The sequence below is a fragment of the Sciurus vulgaris genome (assembly GCF_902686455.1).
Source record: "Sciurus vulgaris genome assembly, chromosome: 1".
Classification (NCBI taxonomy): Eukaryota; Metazoa; Chordata; class Mammalia; order Rodentia; family Sciuridae; genus Sciurus; species Sciurus vulgaris.
In genome coordinates this window covers 122,970,553-122,991,327 of record NC_136461.1, presented here as the reverse complement: position 1 = coordinate 122,991,327, position 20,775 = coordinate 122,970,553, and the positions used below count along the sequence as shown (strand labels likewise).

General features: G+C 34.6%; 1 protein-coding gene across 3 annotated transcripts in view; it reads right to left on the bottom strand.

Annotated features, from left to right (window-relative positions):
* Positions 1 to 20,775, bottom strand: part of ATF6 (activating transcription factor 6) — a 285,089-nt gene that overhangs the window by 244,983 nt on the left and 19,331 nt on the right. For all 3 annotated transcript variants that reach the window (XM_079136634.1, XM_079136633.1, XM_079136635.1), the window contains exons 4-7: positions 20,304 to 20,410; positions 14,994 to 15,123; positions 13,554 to 13,757; positions 7,771 to 7,991 (exon numbers count right to left, since the gene is read on the bottom strand). In XM_079136634.1, the coding sequence (XP_078992760.1) occupies positions 7,771 to 7,991; positions 13,554 to 13,757; positions 14,994 to 15,123; positions 20,304 to 20,410 (662 nt within the window). The remainder of the gene's footprint in view (positions 1 to 7,770; positions 7,992 to 13,553; positions 13,758 to 14,993; positions 15,124 to 20,303; positions 20,411 to 20,775) is intronic.

The following is a 20,775-nucleotide window of genomic DNA, read 5'->3' as shown; positions in this document are numbered from 1 at the left end:
ATGGATAACAAAAGAAATCAGGAGAAAATTTTAAAAATTCTTAAACAAATGAGAAAAGGGTTATAACATATCAAAATCTCTGGGACAGTATGAAGGCAGTTCTAAGAGGAAAAGCTTATAACACTGAGTTCATACATTAAAAAAAAAAAAAAATACCAAACAAATAATCTAATATTACACCTCAAGGCCCTGGAAAAGGAAGAACAAACTAACAAGAAAATCAGTAGAAGACAGGAAATAATTAAAATCAGAGCTGAAATCAATGAAATTGAAAATAAAAACAAAAAAACACAAAGGATCACACAAAAGGATAAACAAGATAGAAAACCCTTAGCCAAACTAACCAAAATAAATTAACAAAATTAGAAATGAAAAACGAAATATCACCACAGACACTTCTAAAATGTAGAGGATCATCAGAAACTATTTTGAAAATTTATATTCCAATAAGCTAGAAAATTTTGAAGATATTGAAAAATTCCTAGACACAGATGACCTATTCAAATTGAACCAAGGAAATATAGAAAATTTTTAAAAATCATTATCAAGTAATGAAATTGATGTACCCATCAAAAGCCTTCCAACAAAGAAGTCTAGGACCAGACAGATTCTCAGCCAAGTTCTACCAGTCCTTTAAAGAAGAACTAATGTCAATCCTCCTCAAATTATTCCATGAAATAGAAAAGGAGGGAACACTACCAAATTCATTCTATGAAGCCAGTATCACTCTGTTACCAATATCTGATAAGGACACAACAAAGAAAGAAAATTTTAGACTAATAACTTTGATGAAGATAGATGCAAAAATGTTAATAAATATCAACAAACCAGATACAAAAACACATTAAAAAGATAATGCACTGTCATCAAGTGGGCTTCATTCCAGGGATGCAGGCTTGGTTCAACATACAAAAATCAATAAATGTAATTCACCACATAAACAATTAAGGATACAAATCACATGATTATTTCAATAGATGCAGAAAAAAAGCATTTGACAAAATACAGCACCCACTCATATTTAAGACACTAGAGAAACTAGAGACAAAAGGAAATAACATTTACATTGTAAAAGCTACATACAAGCCCAAGGTCAATATTATACCAAACAGAGAAAAACTGAAAGCATTTCCTCCAAAAGCAGGAATAAGACAAATATGCCTACTCTCATCACTCCTATTCAACACAGTCCTTGAAACTCTAGCCAGAGCAATTAGGCAAGAGAAAGAAATTAAAGGGACACAAGTAAAAAAGAGCTCAAATCATCTCTATTTGCTGATGACATGATCCTATATTTATAAGACCCAAAGACTCCACCAGAGACTTCTAGAGCTGATAAACAAATTTAGTAAAGTAACAAGATACAACATCAAAACATATAAATCAATTGCTTTCGTATATTCTAAAAATGAATCTGCTGAAAAGGAAATTAGGAAAACTATCCTATTCACAATACACTCCCCCACAAAAAAAAAAAAAAAAAAAAAAAAAAACAACTTGGGAATCTAACCAAGGAGGTGAAAGATATCTACAATGGAAACTATGGAACACTGAAGAAGGAAAATGAAGAGAACCCTAGAAGAGAGAATGATCTCCCTTGTTCTTGGATAGGCAGAATTAATATCATCAAGATGGTCATACTACCAAAAGCATTATACAGATTCAAAGCAATCCCCATCAAAATGTCAATAACATTCCTTCACAAAACCAGAAAAAGCAGTTCTAACATTTGTTTGAAAAATAAGAGACCCAGAATAGCCAAAGCAATCCTAAGCAAAAAGAGCAATGCTGAAGGAATCAGAATAATGACCTCAAATTGTACTACAGAGCAACAATAACAAAAACAGCATGGGATTGGCTCCAAAAAAAACATGAAAACCAGTGGAACAGAAGAAGACAGACAAACCCACATAAATATAGTAATCTGATACTAGACAAAGGTGCCAAAAACAAATACTGGAGAAAAAATAGCCTGAAGACTGCTTGTTTTCATAAAGTATAGGAAGCAGGGTTAGAAGGGAAAAAGGGAGAGAAAGCAGAAGTACTAGGGATTATAATGGAGCAAAACATATTCCATGCACATGTGAATATGTCAAAATGTACTCTACTATCATATAAAAAGAACTCAGAAAACATGCACACAAAACGAGTAAACTGCGTGGCTGCTTCTAGGCAGGGAAACCTATCTTCCTAGAACGAATTTTCCGGATAAGTTCACAGGAAAGACAATCAGAGCCAGGCTCAGTGGCTCATGACTGTAGCCCAGGGGTTCAGGAGGCTGAGGTAGGAGGATCGTGAGTTCAAAGCAGCCTCAGCAACTTGGTAACCCCCTACGCAACTCAGTGAGACCTTGTCTCTACATAAAATATTAGAAGGGCTGAGGATGTGGCTCAGTGGTTAACTGCCTCTGGATTCAATACCCAGTACCAAAAAAAAAAAAGCAAAAGAAAAGGCAATCAGAGAAAGGAGCGAAAAGTATTCAAAAATGATTATTTATTAACTGTATCAGGATGCCAAACTGAAAACTAGAAAATAAAGAATGCTAGAGCTGCCACAACAAAAATCTGCCCTAATACATAAGGGGGCAGGGGAGGGGGAACAACCCTGTTCATTTCCCTTTCCAAAGCTACTGTAACCACAAATGAAATTTAACTGCCGAAATCTTTATTCAAGATAAACTTAGAAGGCCCCAAACTCCATTTAAAAGAAATGGCAAATATTTTAACAAGACATGTTTTTCTTTTATTTGCAGAGTCCCTAGTAGCAGCAGGAACTGCAAATAAAAGTAGTCAGCACAGAAGTAATTTTTTTCTAAACTGTAGATAGATTTTTTAGATCTCCTAATTTTTCCCCTTGAATTGGTTCTGACAGATTCATCTACTTTGCAGCCTAAAGAAATATCATGACTATAATGTTTTTTGTTGTTAAAGAATCCAGTTACTAAAAAGTGTCTATTCATCATTTATCTTCTTAGATATAAGCCAGTCAAATAATTTAAGGAGATTCCGTTCACATTTCAATCTAACAGAGGCCCTATTCTTGGGTCTTACCCTTAAAACACAGCAAAATTTCTATAGACACTTAGCTTGCTTTTTTCTGAAACAGCAGAGGCACTCTTCATTTTTCTGAGTTGCTTTGCATTACAAATAAATTATTTCAGACTCATATTTTTCTTGAGAGACACTGCTAGTGGATCTCTTGTGAGTTATGCTCCTACACACATCTACTAGGTATGCTATGAATGCAAAGTCCTGATCACTCTTTTCCAGGCCATTTTCCAGGGTTGTGTTTCCAGCAACTTCAAAGAATAAATAAAGCCTCCCTTTAGACAATGAGGAAGCTTGCCTTCTGCTTGCTGTAAAAATGGTAGATTCCTCAAGTTCACATTACTCCACTAAAAAAAAAAAGGAATGCTGTATACAGTGCATCCACCTGGGCCCATATCACATCACTCCCATGCTAACAATACTAACATATGAAATCTCAAACTTAACTCTTTAACACCATTTCTAGATAAAAGAAATACAAGGATCCAATTTGCCATGCTAGTAGAATGTCCTTCACACCATTTCTAAAACCTAAAGGCCAATGGAAAGGGATTCCCCCAAGACCACCTCTCTTTTCATTATGGCTGTGGGACCCCAAGCAGAGACTTCTAAAGGGTAGTCCTTTGGAGGCAAAGGGGATCAAGGTCTTTAACCAAAGATTTAGAAAGAGGATGTAAGGTGATAAAGGGTTTGGAAGATGTTCAGAGGGAATACCTAGGTCCTCCTGGCAGTGTAGTCTGTACTTTGTGCATGTGCGTGCATGTGTGTGTGTGTGTGTGTGTGTGTGGTGATACTGGAGACTGAACCAGAGCCACTCTACAACTCAGCTACATCTTCCACCCTTTCAATTTTAATCTTTGATTTTGAGGCAGCATCTCACTAAGTTGCTGAGGCTGGCCTCAAACTTGTGAACTTCCTGCCTCAGCCTCCCAAGTCACTGGGATTACAGGTGGGCACGACTGCACTGTTAGTCTGCACTTCTTAATCATCTTCCCATGTAAGGTTATTTCTAGTTCTTAATCATTTTCTTTTCATTGTTCAAACCTCCTGGTTTCCACTAGGAGTCATTGCTCTACCTTGGCCCACTGTGGAATATGTGTAATATAATTTCACCACTTTTTCTTGGTCCTTTTTCCCAACAGTTCTAACAATGTAATTCCATAATATTTAAATCAAGGCAGTAATATTCATAAACTTTTGGGTTTATTATGGGTAGGAGGAACTAGTAAGTGCAACACAGATTGAAACAGACTGCTTGTTTTCAAGCCCTTGGTTCGACATCTGGCAACATTCAATTGCCCTTTAAAGAAAGATAAGCATACTCTCCTATGAAGTCAACTTTGTATTCCAAGATTACCATTTATTAACAAACTGGATAGAGAATTTCTACACTGAAATGAGAGACCATGTTCATTTTTTCCATCAGGATCAGAACCAAAAACAAACCATATTTCTTGAAAACTTAGGTGAGGTTTTGTTAAACAAAACAGATTTACCAGCAAAAGGCAGCAAGAGTGAAATTATAATTTGAACCAGGCAAACTGTTTCATAACAGAAAATGTGGCACTTAATGCAGTCTGCAGAATATGGTATGCTAAAAACGCTACTTATGGCAGTAGCAGGCCTCTAGAGAGTGAAACCAGCCAAACAAAAGAACTAAAAAAGGTAAGAAAAAAGTAGCCATGTCACTGTTACAAAACCACAAAAGATTGTTTTGTTTTGTTTTGTTTTCTGAATTACAATTTTTTCTCCACACTTTTGGTTTGATAACACAAAAAACACATGATAAAATAATTTTATCTCTGAATTAAAAATTTATACTAATTCAAATTTATCCTAATTTAAAGTGACTTGATTCTAACAAACATATATGTACTGTTAAGGTCAACCAACTTCAGAAGACTATATGAGTAGATCAAAGTTCTCTTCTGCAGCTCCTTCTGGAAGAGATTTACTTTGAGTTCCTGAGTGGGTTGGCCAGCTGATAGGACAGACTGATGCTTCTTCACTTGAACTAGTCAAAACCTCTACCAAAAAACTCCTGCTAAAAAGTCTTGGCTTACTTCCTGATGCGCTGCCCAAGTAAAAATAAGCATAAAAACTTCAATGTAAGTTGACTAGAAAATTATTCTGATAGTCTTTAGGTCTCTTGCACTAAACACAGAGTACCTGAGTTTGTTTTTTATAATAATGTCAATTCTAAATTCTGAAAAGTAATGAGAAAGCTAGCCAATAAATATTGCTAAAAACGAAAGCTAGTAAGTACTACTTATTAGTACTACACTTTCACATCTCACACATCGCCCAGCTCCTCAGTGTTAATGGCAACTTTGACAGCAAATACCTGAACAAATTTTCAGAGCCTTCTTAAGAGTGCAAAGCTTAACAGAAATGGTCTTTCACATCAAAGAACTAATAAAAGATGTCTGGATAACAGATCAACATGTAATTAATAGAAATATGTTTCCAGATTATAAATGGGTCAGCAGCATACAATTATGATTGCCAATATTCTGATGCTCATTATTTAGATATGAAGTTTAAAAGAAGAAAAAAAGGCCTACTCTGGTTTCCAACTGCAAAGGCTTTATTTTATAAAAATCTAGGATTTGAAGGGGCCTATCTATAACATCTGCACTTATTCTAGATAAGTCCCCTAGAAAAATTCAGACAAATTCTCTTATATTCCACATGATAACCTTCATTTCCTAGAAGATGGCTCCCAAGTCTACTTTCAGTCTTCTTCACTTTATTGAATCATTTCAATCCTTAAACCACTCCTCTTCCTATATAATGATTTCTAGACACCCTCCCCATCCTAGCTATGTTTCTCTTAATTTCCGATGAGTGGGATGTCATAAATGCCTGTGTAGAGACTAACAATTGTAGCATACTGTTGACCTATACATTTTTAAAGTTCTGATTAGTCTTTATCTTTTTCTTTCCTTTTTTTGCAGTGCTGGGAATGAACACATACTTGGTAAGCACTAGTTTTTACCTTTATTTTATGTCTAAAATATTTCATAAAAAATATTTTAAATGTCCTAACATATTTACATAAATCAATTTCAAATATTTTCTGTTGTTAGCTTCATTTGGGATTATTATACAAAAAAATTCAAATTCGTAATTTAAAGAGTATTCAAAGGAAATTTCAAGGAATTCTTTTAATTTTTTTAAAATCCTCTCTCATCATTCTTAAGTTCAGCCTCCTGTGAAAAGCATACTCTTTTCTTATTGGCTGTACAACTTTTAGTTGTAAATACCATGGAGTATTTTAGGATTTTTCTTACTGCTATTCTTTTACAATATTGTAGAAATTTTCCCATACAACAAAAGGAAAGAAATATAAAACACCCAGCTTCTGTGATTATCAGTACTTTTCCAGTCTTGCTTTCAGTGCTTACCATCTGCTTACAGAATATTTTAAAACAAAATCATGCTTTATAATGTTCCATTTTCAACTGAAACACATCCTACACATTAGTACCTATTATGCTGTAAGCATTGTGCTTACCTCCTCTAGTCCTCAAAATAGTCAACTGTAATTCTATATTGTTCATATTCTCTATTCTATAATGACACTAATTTGCCTATTCCATGTCTTGGCATGCACTATTTTTAGTAACCTACACAAACTATAGGACTCTTCTTTTAGAATTTAGATGTTCTCTCACTAGATAATATTTCTTTGTTAAGAATTTTTACAATATTTCCACTTGAGATTACTTGGTTGTGTTTATGCAACAGTAGAGTAAATTTATAACTAACTGGTTCACTGACGCCATGGTTAATAAATTCTGGTAGGCAGATCAGAGAGCGGTCTGATAAAAAACCTGGCATAACTCACTGGATTTTGAAAATATTTTGTAAAAGTGTTTTATCTAAAGAAAGGATGAAATAGCAATATTAAGAACTAATAATATCCATTTTTATTTTAAAGAAAACATAGGCTTTGCTTCTCATAATTTTAGAAAATTTACTGTTAGACTGATTATGAAACTTTGATAACATTTTAGGACCTTGATGTTCATTCACTATGGAATATATAAGGAGATATTTCTAATCACTTTGAAAGAAAGCAAGTTAGCTGGCAAGTGATGAAACTGGCTTTAGAGAACCACAGATTCTAGGAAACTCTGTGATGTATAAATTACAAGAGATCCCTACAACATGCAGAAAATTTGAAGGTTCTCAAAGATGGGAAAGTTCCAAATAATTATCAAGAGACAGAATTCCTAAGGGTAGAAAGTCATCATTATGCAGTGCTGAAAACCCTTCAAAATGTCTAGAGAAACTAAATATAAAACCTGCCTTAAAAAGTCATCCACAAACTCTTATCTGGGGAGTTGCTAAAAACATTTCAGTCCAGAAACACCAAAGAATCTGTAAAATATTAGTAGATGATTGGGTGGAAGAGGTTTGAAGAATGTGATGAGACAGTTCTAAAGAAGCAGTAAAGAGGAAATAGATATGCATACTTCATTTTTCATCAAATCATCTTTAAGGACTTTAAGGAAAAAAAATTTTTTTCACTTAGATTCAAACATAATAAGCCTTACCCTCATTTTCTACCAAAGACTAGATTTGCAATTTCAGCATTGTCTTTTATGTTACACAACATAACAAGCTTTAACAAAAAGAAAAACAAGACAACAAAAGCAAAAGGTGTTTTTTTTTTTTAGAAATCAGGCATTAAAAAAGCACTAAGTTTTAAACTTACATCTGAACCCACACTTTTCATGGGACTTTGTAGCACAGGTTTAGTTACAGAAAGTTTTCCATTCACTGAGCTGTTCACCACAGGGGCCGGAACTACATTCACCACATGGTTAGGTAGCTGTGTGGCTCCCCCAGTCACAGCAAGGACAGGCTGAGCAGAAGGCAGAACTCCAGGTGCCTGAAGTTGTACCACAGTAGGCTGAGAGAGCAAAACAGTCTGACCTGCATTAGAAAAAATAAAAGGAATCAGAGGGTGCATAACTATTGTGGCAGGGAAAGCAGTTTAATATCTAGGTCTTTTCTGTAGACATTATAGGTAAGAACAACACTGAGGAACTTCCCATCAAGTAAAACATGACCAATAGCACCATACATTCATGGTGACTCTGCTGTTGTGTTTTTAAAGAAACCATCAAAGTTCATCCTTTTTGAGTTATCACTAACAATATATTTCCAAGATGAGTATGATGATGCATGCCTATAGTTCCAGCACTTGTGAATCTAAGGCAGGAGGATCACTTGAGCCAAGGAGTTTGAGTCCAGCTTGGGCAATGCAGGAAGACCTCATCTCCAAAAAAAACACCAAAAGTATTTTTCATATTTACCTTTCTCAACTACATACACATCAAATTTGCTATTATATATAGAGAGATTCTCTAAGTATTAACCTCTGAAGTTTACTAGTGCTAAAAGGACTTTTCATATTATAAAAAACAAATCTTTTATACTGAACACAGAGAACCATATATTTTTAATTATAGGACTTATAAACATACAATACTGAAGTTACTGAAAAAACAGTAACTCAATAATGGAAGAACAAGGACATCAAATACTAAAAAAGTTAAAACCATTTGAGATGAATTCTTAACTAACAAACACAGTGAACATAAATCTGTAATTTAAAATAGTCTGTACTGTACATAATACCAACTCTTTCCACCCCTGCCCCAAAAAAAAAAAAAATGGCCTTCAAATCTTTTCTCAGTCTTCACATTTATCACTATTTTAAACTTCTGCTTATCTGAGAACTAGTATCATTACCCTAAAAAAAAAAAAAAACTTATACAACTCATAACACTGATCTATTAAAAGTTTTACTTGCCTGCTAAATGTTTCCTTTCAGATCTGACCAATTTTATAAGGTGCTGAAAGCCTGGCCTAATATCCACAGTTGCTTGTGCCTAGCTAGCAAACTAAAGGTACTATAGCAACCAGCAACTAAATTTTCATACAAATTTATAATTCTTCTTTATGGAAAAAAAAAAAGCATTATACTTTCGGACAGTTTAACATGACTCATAAAATTCAGCTTGGTATTTCAAAGGATTAGGAAAAACTAAAAATCAAAATATATCGTAGAGCAACTGTTTTTTTAGACCATCTTTCTTGGTTAGAAAGATCACTGTTATAAAATTAATATCTTTGTTTCAGATGACCCAGAAAGCACACAAAAGTAGAATTCAACTAATAGCATTTTATTCCAGAAAAATTATTAAATCAGCAAGAAGGAAGATCTAAAAAATTTTATAGATTTGGAATACATATAATATACTTGGGTTTAAACAATTGCTACACATTTTTATCTTCCCATTTTCCCTCATACTCACTTCTATTATGACATAAAAACACAAACTGGGGACTGGGGTTGTAGCTCAGTGATAGAACGCTTGCCTAGCACATAAAAATAAATAAATAAAATAAAGGTATTGTGTCCATCTGCAATTAATATACATATATTTTAATAAATATATTTTAATATATATATATAGTATATATATTTAAAAAGCAGTAGCACCAATTAAAAAAAAAAATTGGGGAAATGGCTCCTAAGCAGATATAAAATTAAACATATGACCAAGGATTAGGCTTTTAATAATACTTAGTAAGAAATTACAATTAAAATCTACAGAAAATGCTTGCTACAAATATGGATTTGAGGATGCCTTGCAAAATGTCACAAAGTTACCAATCCCCTGACCCACACTCCAGGTTCACAGATTGAAAACCACTGACTTAAACCAATACTTTGAGAAGATCATTATAGGAAGTAATGTAATATTCCATATCCTCTAAGCTTAAAGATTATGATAAAAAAAAAAATCCCTGTCCAAAACTTTGAGACTATTCCCAAGAACAGAGGAGAGGGTAAACATATAGAATTAAGTTGCTTCAAATCAGACTTCTAACTCCAGTTACAGATTTAAAGGATTGGCAGATAATGCATGCAGGCAGCTTTGTAATATTGCTTAAAGTTAATTAAGAAAAATAATTCAAGTTTGTCCTGTCTTCTATCTAGTCATCACAATCTCCTTACTGAGACAACTGAAACTTGGTGAGAAAGAGATGGTAGATCCTTGAGGATCTACAACAAATGTGCAACAAATGTGGCTCAAGTCCTATCAGGCCTCCTTTTTTTCCATGCAGCAATCAAGTCCTTTAGTCCCAGAGTATCCAACTACACTCAAGTTACCCAGCAGCTAAAACAAGGATCCCCTATATATTCCATGCAAGTTCCAGTTCAAGAAAGAATGAAAGGAAATAAATTTCTACTAAAATGTGTTCAAGAACAAAAAATTCTCATGGTGACTTGCTAAATGCTGACCAGACCACAAACTACAATGCAAAGGACTGGAGTCTTTAATAGTTAGCAGCTGAACATAGTTACTACTGTTCCTAGCGTGGAAACAGATAAAAAGGACATACCAAAAGGCTGTTTATCCATTTTAGCATGCTCAAAATCCTCCTTGGCATTACATGCAAATCCTCTTAATGGAAGGCAGCTGGATTTGATGTTGGATACTTCTGACAATGTATGACTCACTGATTTTGATAGTCAGTTCTTTCTTTTCAACTTTCTTCACAGATTTCAAACCATGTATCAAACATTTATCAAATACCTATTCTGCCTAAAATAGAATGCCTGTGTGGTAAACAATTTGTGTCAGTTATCTCATCTATAAAATGGAAATACTGAAAACTATCCTCATAGAGATATAAGGATTGTGTAAGATAAAGCACTTAAGCACTTAGAAAAGTGTCTGGCACACAGTTGAAGCTTAAAATATTATGCGTTACTAAACACCTTTTCTGTAGAATAGCTTCCCTAAGGACACTGCATGTATTATTAATTCATTAGTTCTCAGAGTACCTGTTACTTGTTTATGGAATTTAAATCCTCAAGGGTAGGGAATTCTTGAGAAAAAGAGCACATCTAATTCTTTTTAGCAGCAATATAATATAATAAATTACACAGACTCGCCAAACCACGTGGCTCAAGTTTCAGCTTCACCTCTTTTTCAGAAAAGTAATCTTACTTCCATCCTCTGTTTAATGATTTACACTATCACCTACTGGAAAAGCCCAAGACAGAAATACAGAAGTCATTGTGGATCTTCCTCTCTATCCTTCATCTGCCTTCCACACCATCCAGTTACCAAGGCCTATGAGTCTACATTTTTAACATATCTACTCTCCATCCTGGTTGTGGTCCTGGTCCCCAACCCTTTGATACTAGGAAAGGAACCCAGGGTCTTATGCACACTAGGCAAGTGTTCTACCACTGAGCAACATCCCAGCCCTGGTTGTCCATTTTCACTGCATTCCAAGTTTTCACATTTTTTGTCTGTACTACTCAAAACAGTCTTAAAGGACATGTGTATAATTTAGAAGCAGAAAATGTAACAGGTTGATAGAATAGTGTGAGCCCCCCCAAAAAAACCAACTAGGAAAACAAGAGAATTCAAGGGACGATGACTGATACATGAGTTAAAAGAAGAGACCTTTGGAAAAAAAGTAATATTATAATGTAAAGTTGGAAAACTAAATAGAAGCCAAACTATGAAAGGTTTTACATTCCACACTAGCGAATTTGGACTTAACTATATAGGAATTATGTCTTCCTTTTCATTGGTAAAATTCTATTAATGTGGAAACTGATTAACTATAAAATACCTTATCTATATTTCTTCTTCCTCCCTTCCCATTCTCAAATAAATGAAAGACATACATTTAATCTGTATAACAATAATATCGCCTCTCTAGACTGTACAACAAAAACAAACAAGGTTCCGTGCCTCATGTTAGCATAAAATAAATATAATAAATATAATCTTCAGATCATAGGAAATCATGAAGTTCTAAATGAGTGTGATTCCAGTTTCTAGAATTGATAAACTGCTCAGAAGAACAATTTGTCTTCCTGCTATAGGTAAAATCTTCTATCACTTAAACATATTCAATTGTTCAAAAACAAACTCATAGGAATATCCCCTTCTTTACACTTTACATATTAATGCCAGACTTTTACTTTTTATAGATGTGTTTTAATAGCTTATGGGAATGATAATGAGGTTCTTTGTGAGTTTAAATTCTTAGCCTTTGGAAAGACACAGATCCTTCTGAGATTCTGATGAAAGCTTTTGAGACGATCTCTAAAAAAAACCACATTATAAGCATAATATGAATCTTTTACTTTATTTCAAGGAGTTTATGAACATTAATACCCATTTACAGATAACAAGAATATCTATTCTATAGGATTGCTATTTTTCATACGAAAAAGTTTTGACCCTATACTGAGAGGGCAGCCATTTTAGTTGTTTTTGTTTTGATTTTTGGGGGGAGGGTAGGGGTGATAGAATCCATCTATTCTTTTGTTTAGTTCCTTTTTTTTTTTTTATCAATGTCCAATTGTTATGACCATTTAATAGAACAAAGATAACAGTGGAGCTCAAATGTATTACCTTGCTTTTATTAAAATGAAGCTTCAAAAAATGACCGAACTATCCACAGCTGTAAATACAGCCATGAAGGCAAATGTTACATTAATATTTATTTACAATTCATACTCAGTAACACCTACTACTACTTGGTGCCAAGAAGTTAAATCCAGAGAAAAGAATGTTATACAAGCTTTGTCATATTCATGTATACACATAGAAGTATATGATTATAACTAAGCTATCACCATAAGCAAATTATTCTCATATCTGAATAGCACCAAATCCTCAAACTTGAATTTCTTTCAATATCAGCCTAGAATTCTTGTAGAATTCCAAGTATGTGAGGCCATCTGGTGGATAAAATACAGAAACACACAATTTCTTAGCTAGTTGAAGACAGTACAGGTTTCTTCCCAATACCCTGTTTACTAAATCATTCAGTCTCCTCAGAGATTAAGAACTAGATTCTACTGCTTAAACACATGTATATGAACAGAAATGGAACATAATACTTTAAATACTGATCACTCCTTAAAAACAAAACAAAAAATCCATGGCCACAAATTCTCAGAATAAAATGCTACCATTTTATTTTAACTCCTTAATTACAAGTGGTTATATAAAACCAAATACCTTAACCAGCCATGGTGGCACACAACTATAATCCTAGCTACTCAAGAGGGAGGCAGGAGGATTGGGAATTTGAGGCCAGCCTGAGTAACTTAACAAAATATCTGTCTCAAAATAAAATAAAAAGGGCTAGGAATCAGCACCCCTCCATTTAATCCCCAGTACTAAAGGGAGGGAAAAAAAAGCCTTGAAGATAGGTGTTAATTAAAACTAAGAAAAAAGAAGTATCAGATGTAAATAATTTGGATAGCAGTGTCTCTGTTAGAACAAGAACCTCATATTAGTCATCTTTGCAACATCCTCAGAACAAAGGACAATTCCTGACACATCACACGTGCTCGGAAATTATAACCTGAATTAAATAAATTATGTTAAAAAAAAATCAATCATGTGACAAAAATCTTTAAACATACAATTTCCGCAGTAGTACCTTTAGTGGGTGCAGGCTGTATGCTGATAATTGGCTGCTGCTTTGTCAATGGCATAAGTGTTGGTAGTGTCTGAATAATGATAGTTTTTGCTGGAACACTGGAGTTTGTTTGAGTCTTCGGTGCTGCTGGGAGTAATAAAGGCTTGGGCTGAATTGAAGGTTTTGAACTCATCTGAATTTTTTTCTTTGGAGTTAGTCCATTTTCTGGAGAAAAGCAAACCACAAATGAATCTAAGGCAATTGAGCAAGCCCTGCAAAACAGATTTTATTTAAACACTTCACTATATACAATATCTTGACTTCTGAGTAACTAACTATGTTGCACTGGAATTTAAGCATACCTATCTTGCACTGGAGTTTAAGCATTCAGGCTTACTGAATGGACCAAGGAAAATTCCTTAATCTAAGATTTCCCTTTTTGACCAAACTGCAGTTTTGAAAAAGAACAGTAAAGGAGAATAGCTAAAATCACTGAATAAAGCTTGGAGATTTATAAGTTAATAAATGTCCTGGTCAAATGACCCTTGCATTTAGAATCTTTAATCAAAACTGAAAACTGGGGGCTGGGGCTGTGGCTCAGTGGTAGAGTGCTCACCTAGTACACGTGAGGCACTGGGTTCAAGCCTCAATACCACATAAAAATAAATAAATAAAGGTATTGTGTCCATTTACAATAAAAAAAAAAAAAAAAAAAAAAAAAAAAAACACTGAAAACTCTCCTAAAGATGAAGTCAAAGTCTATTTTAGAGTATTTTTCACCTATAAAGAGATAATCAGCCAGGTGTTGTGGTGCATGCCTGTAAGCCCAGTGACCCAGGAGGCTGACGCAGGAAGATCACAAGTTCAAAGCCAGCCTCAGAAACTTAGCAAGGCCCTAAGCAACTTAGAGAAACCCTATCTCAAAATTATAAAAAAGAAAAAGAAAAAGGGCTGGTGATGTGGTTCAGTGGTTAAGCACCCGTGGATTTAATGCCTGGTACCAAAAAACAAATTTTAAAAATTCAATTAAAATAAAGAGATAATCAAGGGAGATTATTTCTTGCCTTTCTTCTCTGCAGTAATCATCTATAACAAAAATATAGGTCTAATAATTTAAAAACGGCAAGCCAGTTTAATAAACATACTTAATCCAACATTTTCCTTTAAGCAATGGAAACTAAGACCAGGTGTGGTGGCACACACCTGTAATTCCAGTAACTTGGGAGGCTGAAGCAGGAGGATCACAAGTTCAAGGCCAGCCTCTGCAATTTTATGAGGCCTTAAGCAACTTGGCAAGTCCCAGACTCAAAATAAAAAATAAAAAGGGCTGGGGATGTGGCTCAGTGGCTAAGTACCCCTGGGATCAATTCCTGCTACCAAAAAAAAAAAAAAGAAAGAAAGTAAGAAATGAACCTAAGCTCAGTCTGAGAGAAATACAGAAATTAGGAGATAGAGTAATACCAGTTTTGCTCCTAGGACCAATGATGGGCTTATCTTCTCTTAGTGGTTCTGCTAAGGAAGGACTATTACAGTTTTCACCATATAGAGAAAGGGGAGACATCTGGGAACTAGAAGACAAATCCAACTCCTCCTGCAGCAAAATAAAATACAAACAAATTAATGCAGAAGAGTATAATCCTTGAGCATAAACTCGCTTATTAAGAGAGGTGACATCCATAAATAAACAGAAAAATTATTCAAAGGCAACTTCAAGGCAAAGATATGATATACAAGAAAGTACATACTAAATACTAAGTGACTATGGATAAATCAACATTATCCATCAATACCAAAGAAAAACTAACTCAAATTATGGAGTATGTCTATGCCATCCCCTTATATTAAAGAAATAAGCCAGGCCCAGTGGCACATGCCTGTAATCCCAGTGGCTCAGGAGCCTGAGGCAGAAGAATTCCAAGTTCAAGGCCAGCCTCAGTAACTTCACAAGGCTCTAAGCAACTTAATGAGAGACACTGTCTTACAATAAAAATCAAAAAGGGCTGGGTAACAGCTCAGTGATAAATCCCTAGTACAAAAAAGAGAGAGAGGTCTGGGATTGTAGCTCAGTGATAGAGCACTTGTCTAGCACGTGCGAGGCACTGGCTTTGAGTTTCAGCACCAAATAAAAATAAATTAAATAAAGGTTCATTGATGACTAAAACAAATTTTAAAAAGAAAAAAAAAGAAATGACGTACTGATCTTCTTCTACATTTCCTTCCATAAAGTTTATATCTTACAAAAAAAAGTTTATACCTTACTTGGTTCCTAGTCATAAAAACTCCTAGGAATATTGTAAAACTATAATTAAAATACCAATATCCTTTTTCACATAATTTATTTTATTTAGTCTTAAAAGAATCTCAAAGCAGAATAATTCTTACTATTTTTAGCCTTTTCTATTTATTGACACTACCATTGTTCCAAATGTTTTGAAAGAAAGATGAAAACTGATAGGAGAAAGGTTATTTTTTTCAATTTAATGGGTGATTAAAATATAGAGACACATAAAGACAACATTAATATTTTGAAAATTTCTTTTAATATTTAGTGGAGCTATCTCATTTTGTTAGAATAAAGAAATCTGACATAGGATAAAAGCATTTCAACTTAGAAAAATATGGTATATGTAATAATAGAAAAGGTATAATCTCTACTTCATACCATCTTCAAGAGAATCTATAATTATTAAAAAGAATTTAGGCACTGTGGCACAGGTCTGAAATCCCAGCAACTCCAGAGGCTGAGGCAAGAGGATTACAAGTTCAAGTCTAGCCTGGACAACTTAGCAAGACCTTGTCTCAAAATAAAATAAAAAGAACCACAGGGATGAGGCTCAGTGAGGAATGTGGCTCAGTGATAGAGTGCCCCTAAGTTCAATCCCCAGTATCACAAAGAAAAGAAAAGGAAAAAAAAAAAAAAAAGGAAAGAAAGCAGGGAAGGAAGGAAGGAAGGAAGGAAGGAAGGGAGGGAGGGAGGGAGGGAGGGAGGGAAAAGGAAAGGAAAGGGAAGGAAGGAAGGAAGGAAGGAAGGAAGGAAGGAAGGAAGGAAGGAAGGAAGGAAGGAAGGAAAGAAGGGAGGGAGGGAGGGAGGGAGGGAAAGGAAAGGAAAGGAAGAAAGAAAAGAAAGAAAACTATGAATTCCTACTTAATAAAGACTATAAAGTTGATAGATAATAGAAAAGATACAGGCAGTGTTTAAACCCAGCAAGAACTTAATTATCAAATATACAAGGAATTCTTGCAAATAAAAAAAAAGACAACTCAATAGAAAAATTTGTTCTAAAAACAAATTATAGAAGAAAGAAATTCAAAAACTAATGAGAATGTAAATAAATGTTGAAAACAGTAATCCAAGAAATGCAAATTTAAAAAAAAGTTTCAACATCTGGCAAAAAATAGAAAATCAGACAATGTCAAGCATTATCAAAGAAGTTACAGGGATACTCAAGTACTACTGATGGGCCTGCAGAGTACTCCAGTGAGCTTGCAGAGCCATATGGAAACACATGTCAAATTAAATATATGTACACCCTACCATCCAACAACTCTACTCCTGGGCATATATCCCAAAGGAATTCTCACACTGGCCCACAAGGGACTGTTTTTGACAATACGTATTGTGGTGTAGATAAAATGCATTAAACATGTGAAGCAGTCATTATTGCCTCATGTACATGTGTGACTGCATGGCCGATATGATTCTGCAATTTGTATAGTTGGAAGAGTGGGAGATTGCCCTTCATTTGTATAAGATCTATCAAAGTGTATAAATGCATTATACTGTCACGTTTAACTAACTGGAACAAAAAATGCAGTAAACATATACTTGAAATGTGCAAAGTTAGATGCAACAGGTTTGATGTATATAGAGCAATATGAATTGATAGTAACAGTATGCTAATTTTTAAAAGTAAATAGTAGAAATAGGTCTAATATAGTACCAATTACATAAATTTAAAATACAGGTATACAATTGAAATTAGTGAGAATAAAAATGAACTTTTTAATAAATGGTATTGGAATAAACTTTCTTTTTTTAACCCACGGGTATTCTACCACTAAGCCACATCCACAGTCCTTTTTATTTTTTATTTTTTTATTTTGAGAGAAGGTCTCACTAAGTTGACCAAGTTGGCCTCATTCTAAACCACCAGATGGATTGTAGCTTAATGGTAAAGCACTGCTGGGTTCAATCCCCAATATCGAAAAAAAAAAAAAAAAAGTAAATGAAATGAACATAGCATCACTTCTGTGACATTCTTGCCATGGATGCAAAACCTGAATCCAATCCTGAGGAAATAGCAAACAAACCCAACTGAGGGATATTCTACAAAACAACTAACCTCTGATCTCCAAAAGTGACAAGGTCAGGAAAGTCAATGAAAAATGAATAACTACTTCATATTGAAGGAAATTAAAGAGACAGACAACCAAATGGAACATATGACTCCAAACTGGACCCTTGTGCTGGTCTAAAGGACATCACTGGGACATCAGGCACAATTTAATAGGAGCTGAAAATTAGATAGTAATGTATCAATGTTTATTTCCTGATTTTGATGTCATATTGTTGCTATATAAGAAATATTCTTGCTTTTAGGAAGTAGACATTAAAGTATTGGGGAGATGGGGCATCAGGCTGGCAACTCACTCTTAAATTGGTGAAAAAAAATCTGTGTAATGTACTTGCAACATTTCTGTGAATTTGAGATTGTTCAAAAACAAAAAATCAATATAAGCAAGAAACATGAGTAAAAAACAAGTGAATTCTTACGTAACCTAAGTGATGAAAACTCTGTTTTGAGAGAAAAAGAAAAGAATATTAAGGCCAAACACAGTGGCATGCACCTGTAGCCTCAGTACTCAAGGTTTATGCAAGAAGAAACCCAGGAGTTCAAAGCTAGTCTTGGCATCATAGAAAGACCCTGTCTCAAAAAAAAAAAAAGCCAGTGGCTCCAGGGGCTGAGGTAGAAGGATTTTGAGTTCAAAGTCGACCTCAGCAACTGTGAGGCACTAAGCAATTCAGTGAGACCCTCTCTCTAAATAAAATACAAGATACAAAATAGGGCTGGGGATGTGGCTTAGTGGTTGAGTACCCCTGAGTTCAATTCCCAGTAACCCCAAGATGAAACAAAAAAACCGGAACATAACATAGAAAGGAAAGGAAAGGTCAATAGATCGATAACTTGGCTATCAAAAAAAGTACACTTAAGGAAAATATATAACACAAAGTTAAAAAACAAATGACAAGGTATATGATACACTAACTTTTATGTAAGAAAGGACAAGAAAAGACAAGGATTAAAAAAAAACAGGCTTTTATGAATATACTATACTACGTATTTCTGACATTAAAACTAAATTACGTTTTAAAAATATTAAATCATTTGGAGAAATTATGGGACCAGAGTACTTCCTTCCAATAGTGGCAATCAAAGGAAAATTGCACACATGAAGTAATTTTTGAAGTGGGTCTTAAAGGATGACTTTTCTGAGAGAATAAAAATAGGACTATATTGTGAAGAAGAAAAAGGGTGTGCAAAAATCTAAAAATGTAATAGCAGAGATCTCACTATTCTTGCTCACTGCCAGTGTCTGGAACAGCTCCTGGGACAGCTGGTGAATGACTGGAACACGCTGAAGCTTTCAGGCAGGAACTCTTCCAGGGCTCAAGTAAGATCAGTGTGAAAGCAGGAGGGACAGTAAGAAAGAAGACTGGAAAGGTAATCATGGGTCAGATCACAGGGGCCCTAGCACACTGGGAATCTTAATTTCATCCTTTGAGGGTTGGAAGCTTGGTTTTAAGGCAAAGGAATGACGGTTGGAAGCTTGGTTTTAAGGCAAAGGAATGACATGGTCAAGTTTGTGCTTTTGAAGAATTTCTCTTTGAGGATTATTACTCTGCTAAGAAAGATTCAGGAGGTTGGGAGACAGAGTACCAGTTAAAATCTTTTAACTTTAAGGATTAACATTTAATCCTTAAAATGACTTAATCTAGAAAAGATGATGATGGCCTGAGAGGAGAAAAAAAGAATCCTGAGTCATAAAGTAGATAGAGGGCTGGGGAGATAGCTCAGTCGGTAGAGTGCTTGCCTTGCAAGCACAAAGCCCTGGGTTCGATCCCCAGCACCGCCAAAAAAAATAAATAAATAAATAAATAAATAAAATAGATAGAAATCATCAGGATTTAGTAGTCGAAGAAACACAGAGTCTGCCAAAATAAAGATGCCTCAATTTAAAGCAAATAAAATATACTGAAATATTAACTTGATTTTTCTTCTTGTATTTTCTCTTTCCCCATTACCTAAATCAGGTACTTCCTTTTCTTGACATCATGGCTTTTATCTCCAGGGAAAACAAAAGCATTAAGGAGCTACCAGACTTTTGTAAAAACCTTAAAAACAAAAGATAATGTTAGGCATTCCTAAACCAAAGAGATTGTTCTAGGTTCTATGACCAAGAATCTATAAAAAACTGACAATCTTATGTTCTTCCATGTTCTCAAAGAATGCATATCCTGATAGGAGAAGAGAGGAATGCACAGAGAAAAGAAAGCCAATAAGTAAATAAACAAAAATACCAGATACTGGTAAAATACAATGAAATAATGAAATTATGGAGGCAAAAGAATAAAGACTAACAACTTTCTAGCTCCCACAAGGAGACAATAAGGCTCCTCATAACACATAATAAATGTTAACCCCCACCTTATACATGAATTTTCCAAATAAGCATTATGAATCCAAATCATGCAAAAGATTGGCTACTTACAGGAACATGCTGAGTTGAAGAACAAGAGTCCACTGACTGAGGAGATGAAATTGAACAACTTGAGGAAGCTGGAGAAAGTGGCTGAGGTTCTGTCTTAATATCTTTAACTGAAAAATATGAAGTGAATTTTTTTTCTCATTGGGCAATATAAACTCAAAATAAAATGAATGAGAAGAAAGGTAAAATTTACTTATAAGATTCAATCATATGGGGCTGGTGGTGTAACTCAATGGTGAAACGCTTGTCTAGCATGTGTGAGGCACTGGGTTTGATCCTTGTCATCACATAAAAATAAATAAAAGATATTGTGTCCATTTACAACTAAAATTTTTAATTCAATCATATGGTGCCAGGCGTGGTGGCACATGCCTGTAAATCCCACTGGCTCAGGAGACTGAGGCAGGAGGATCACGAGTTCAAAGTCAGCCTCAGCAACTTAGGGAGGCCCTAAGCAATTCAGTGAGACCCTGTC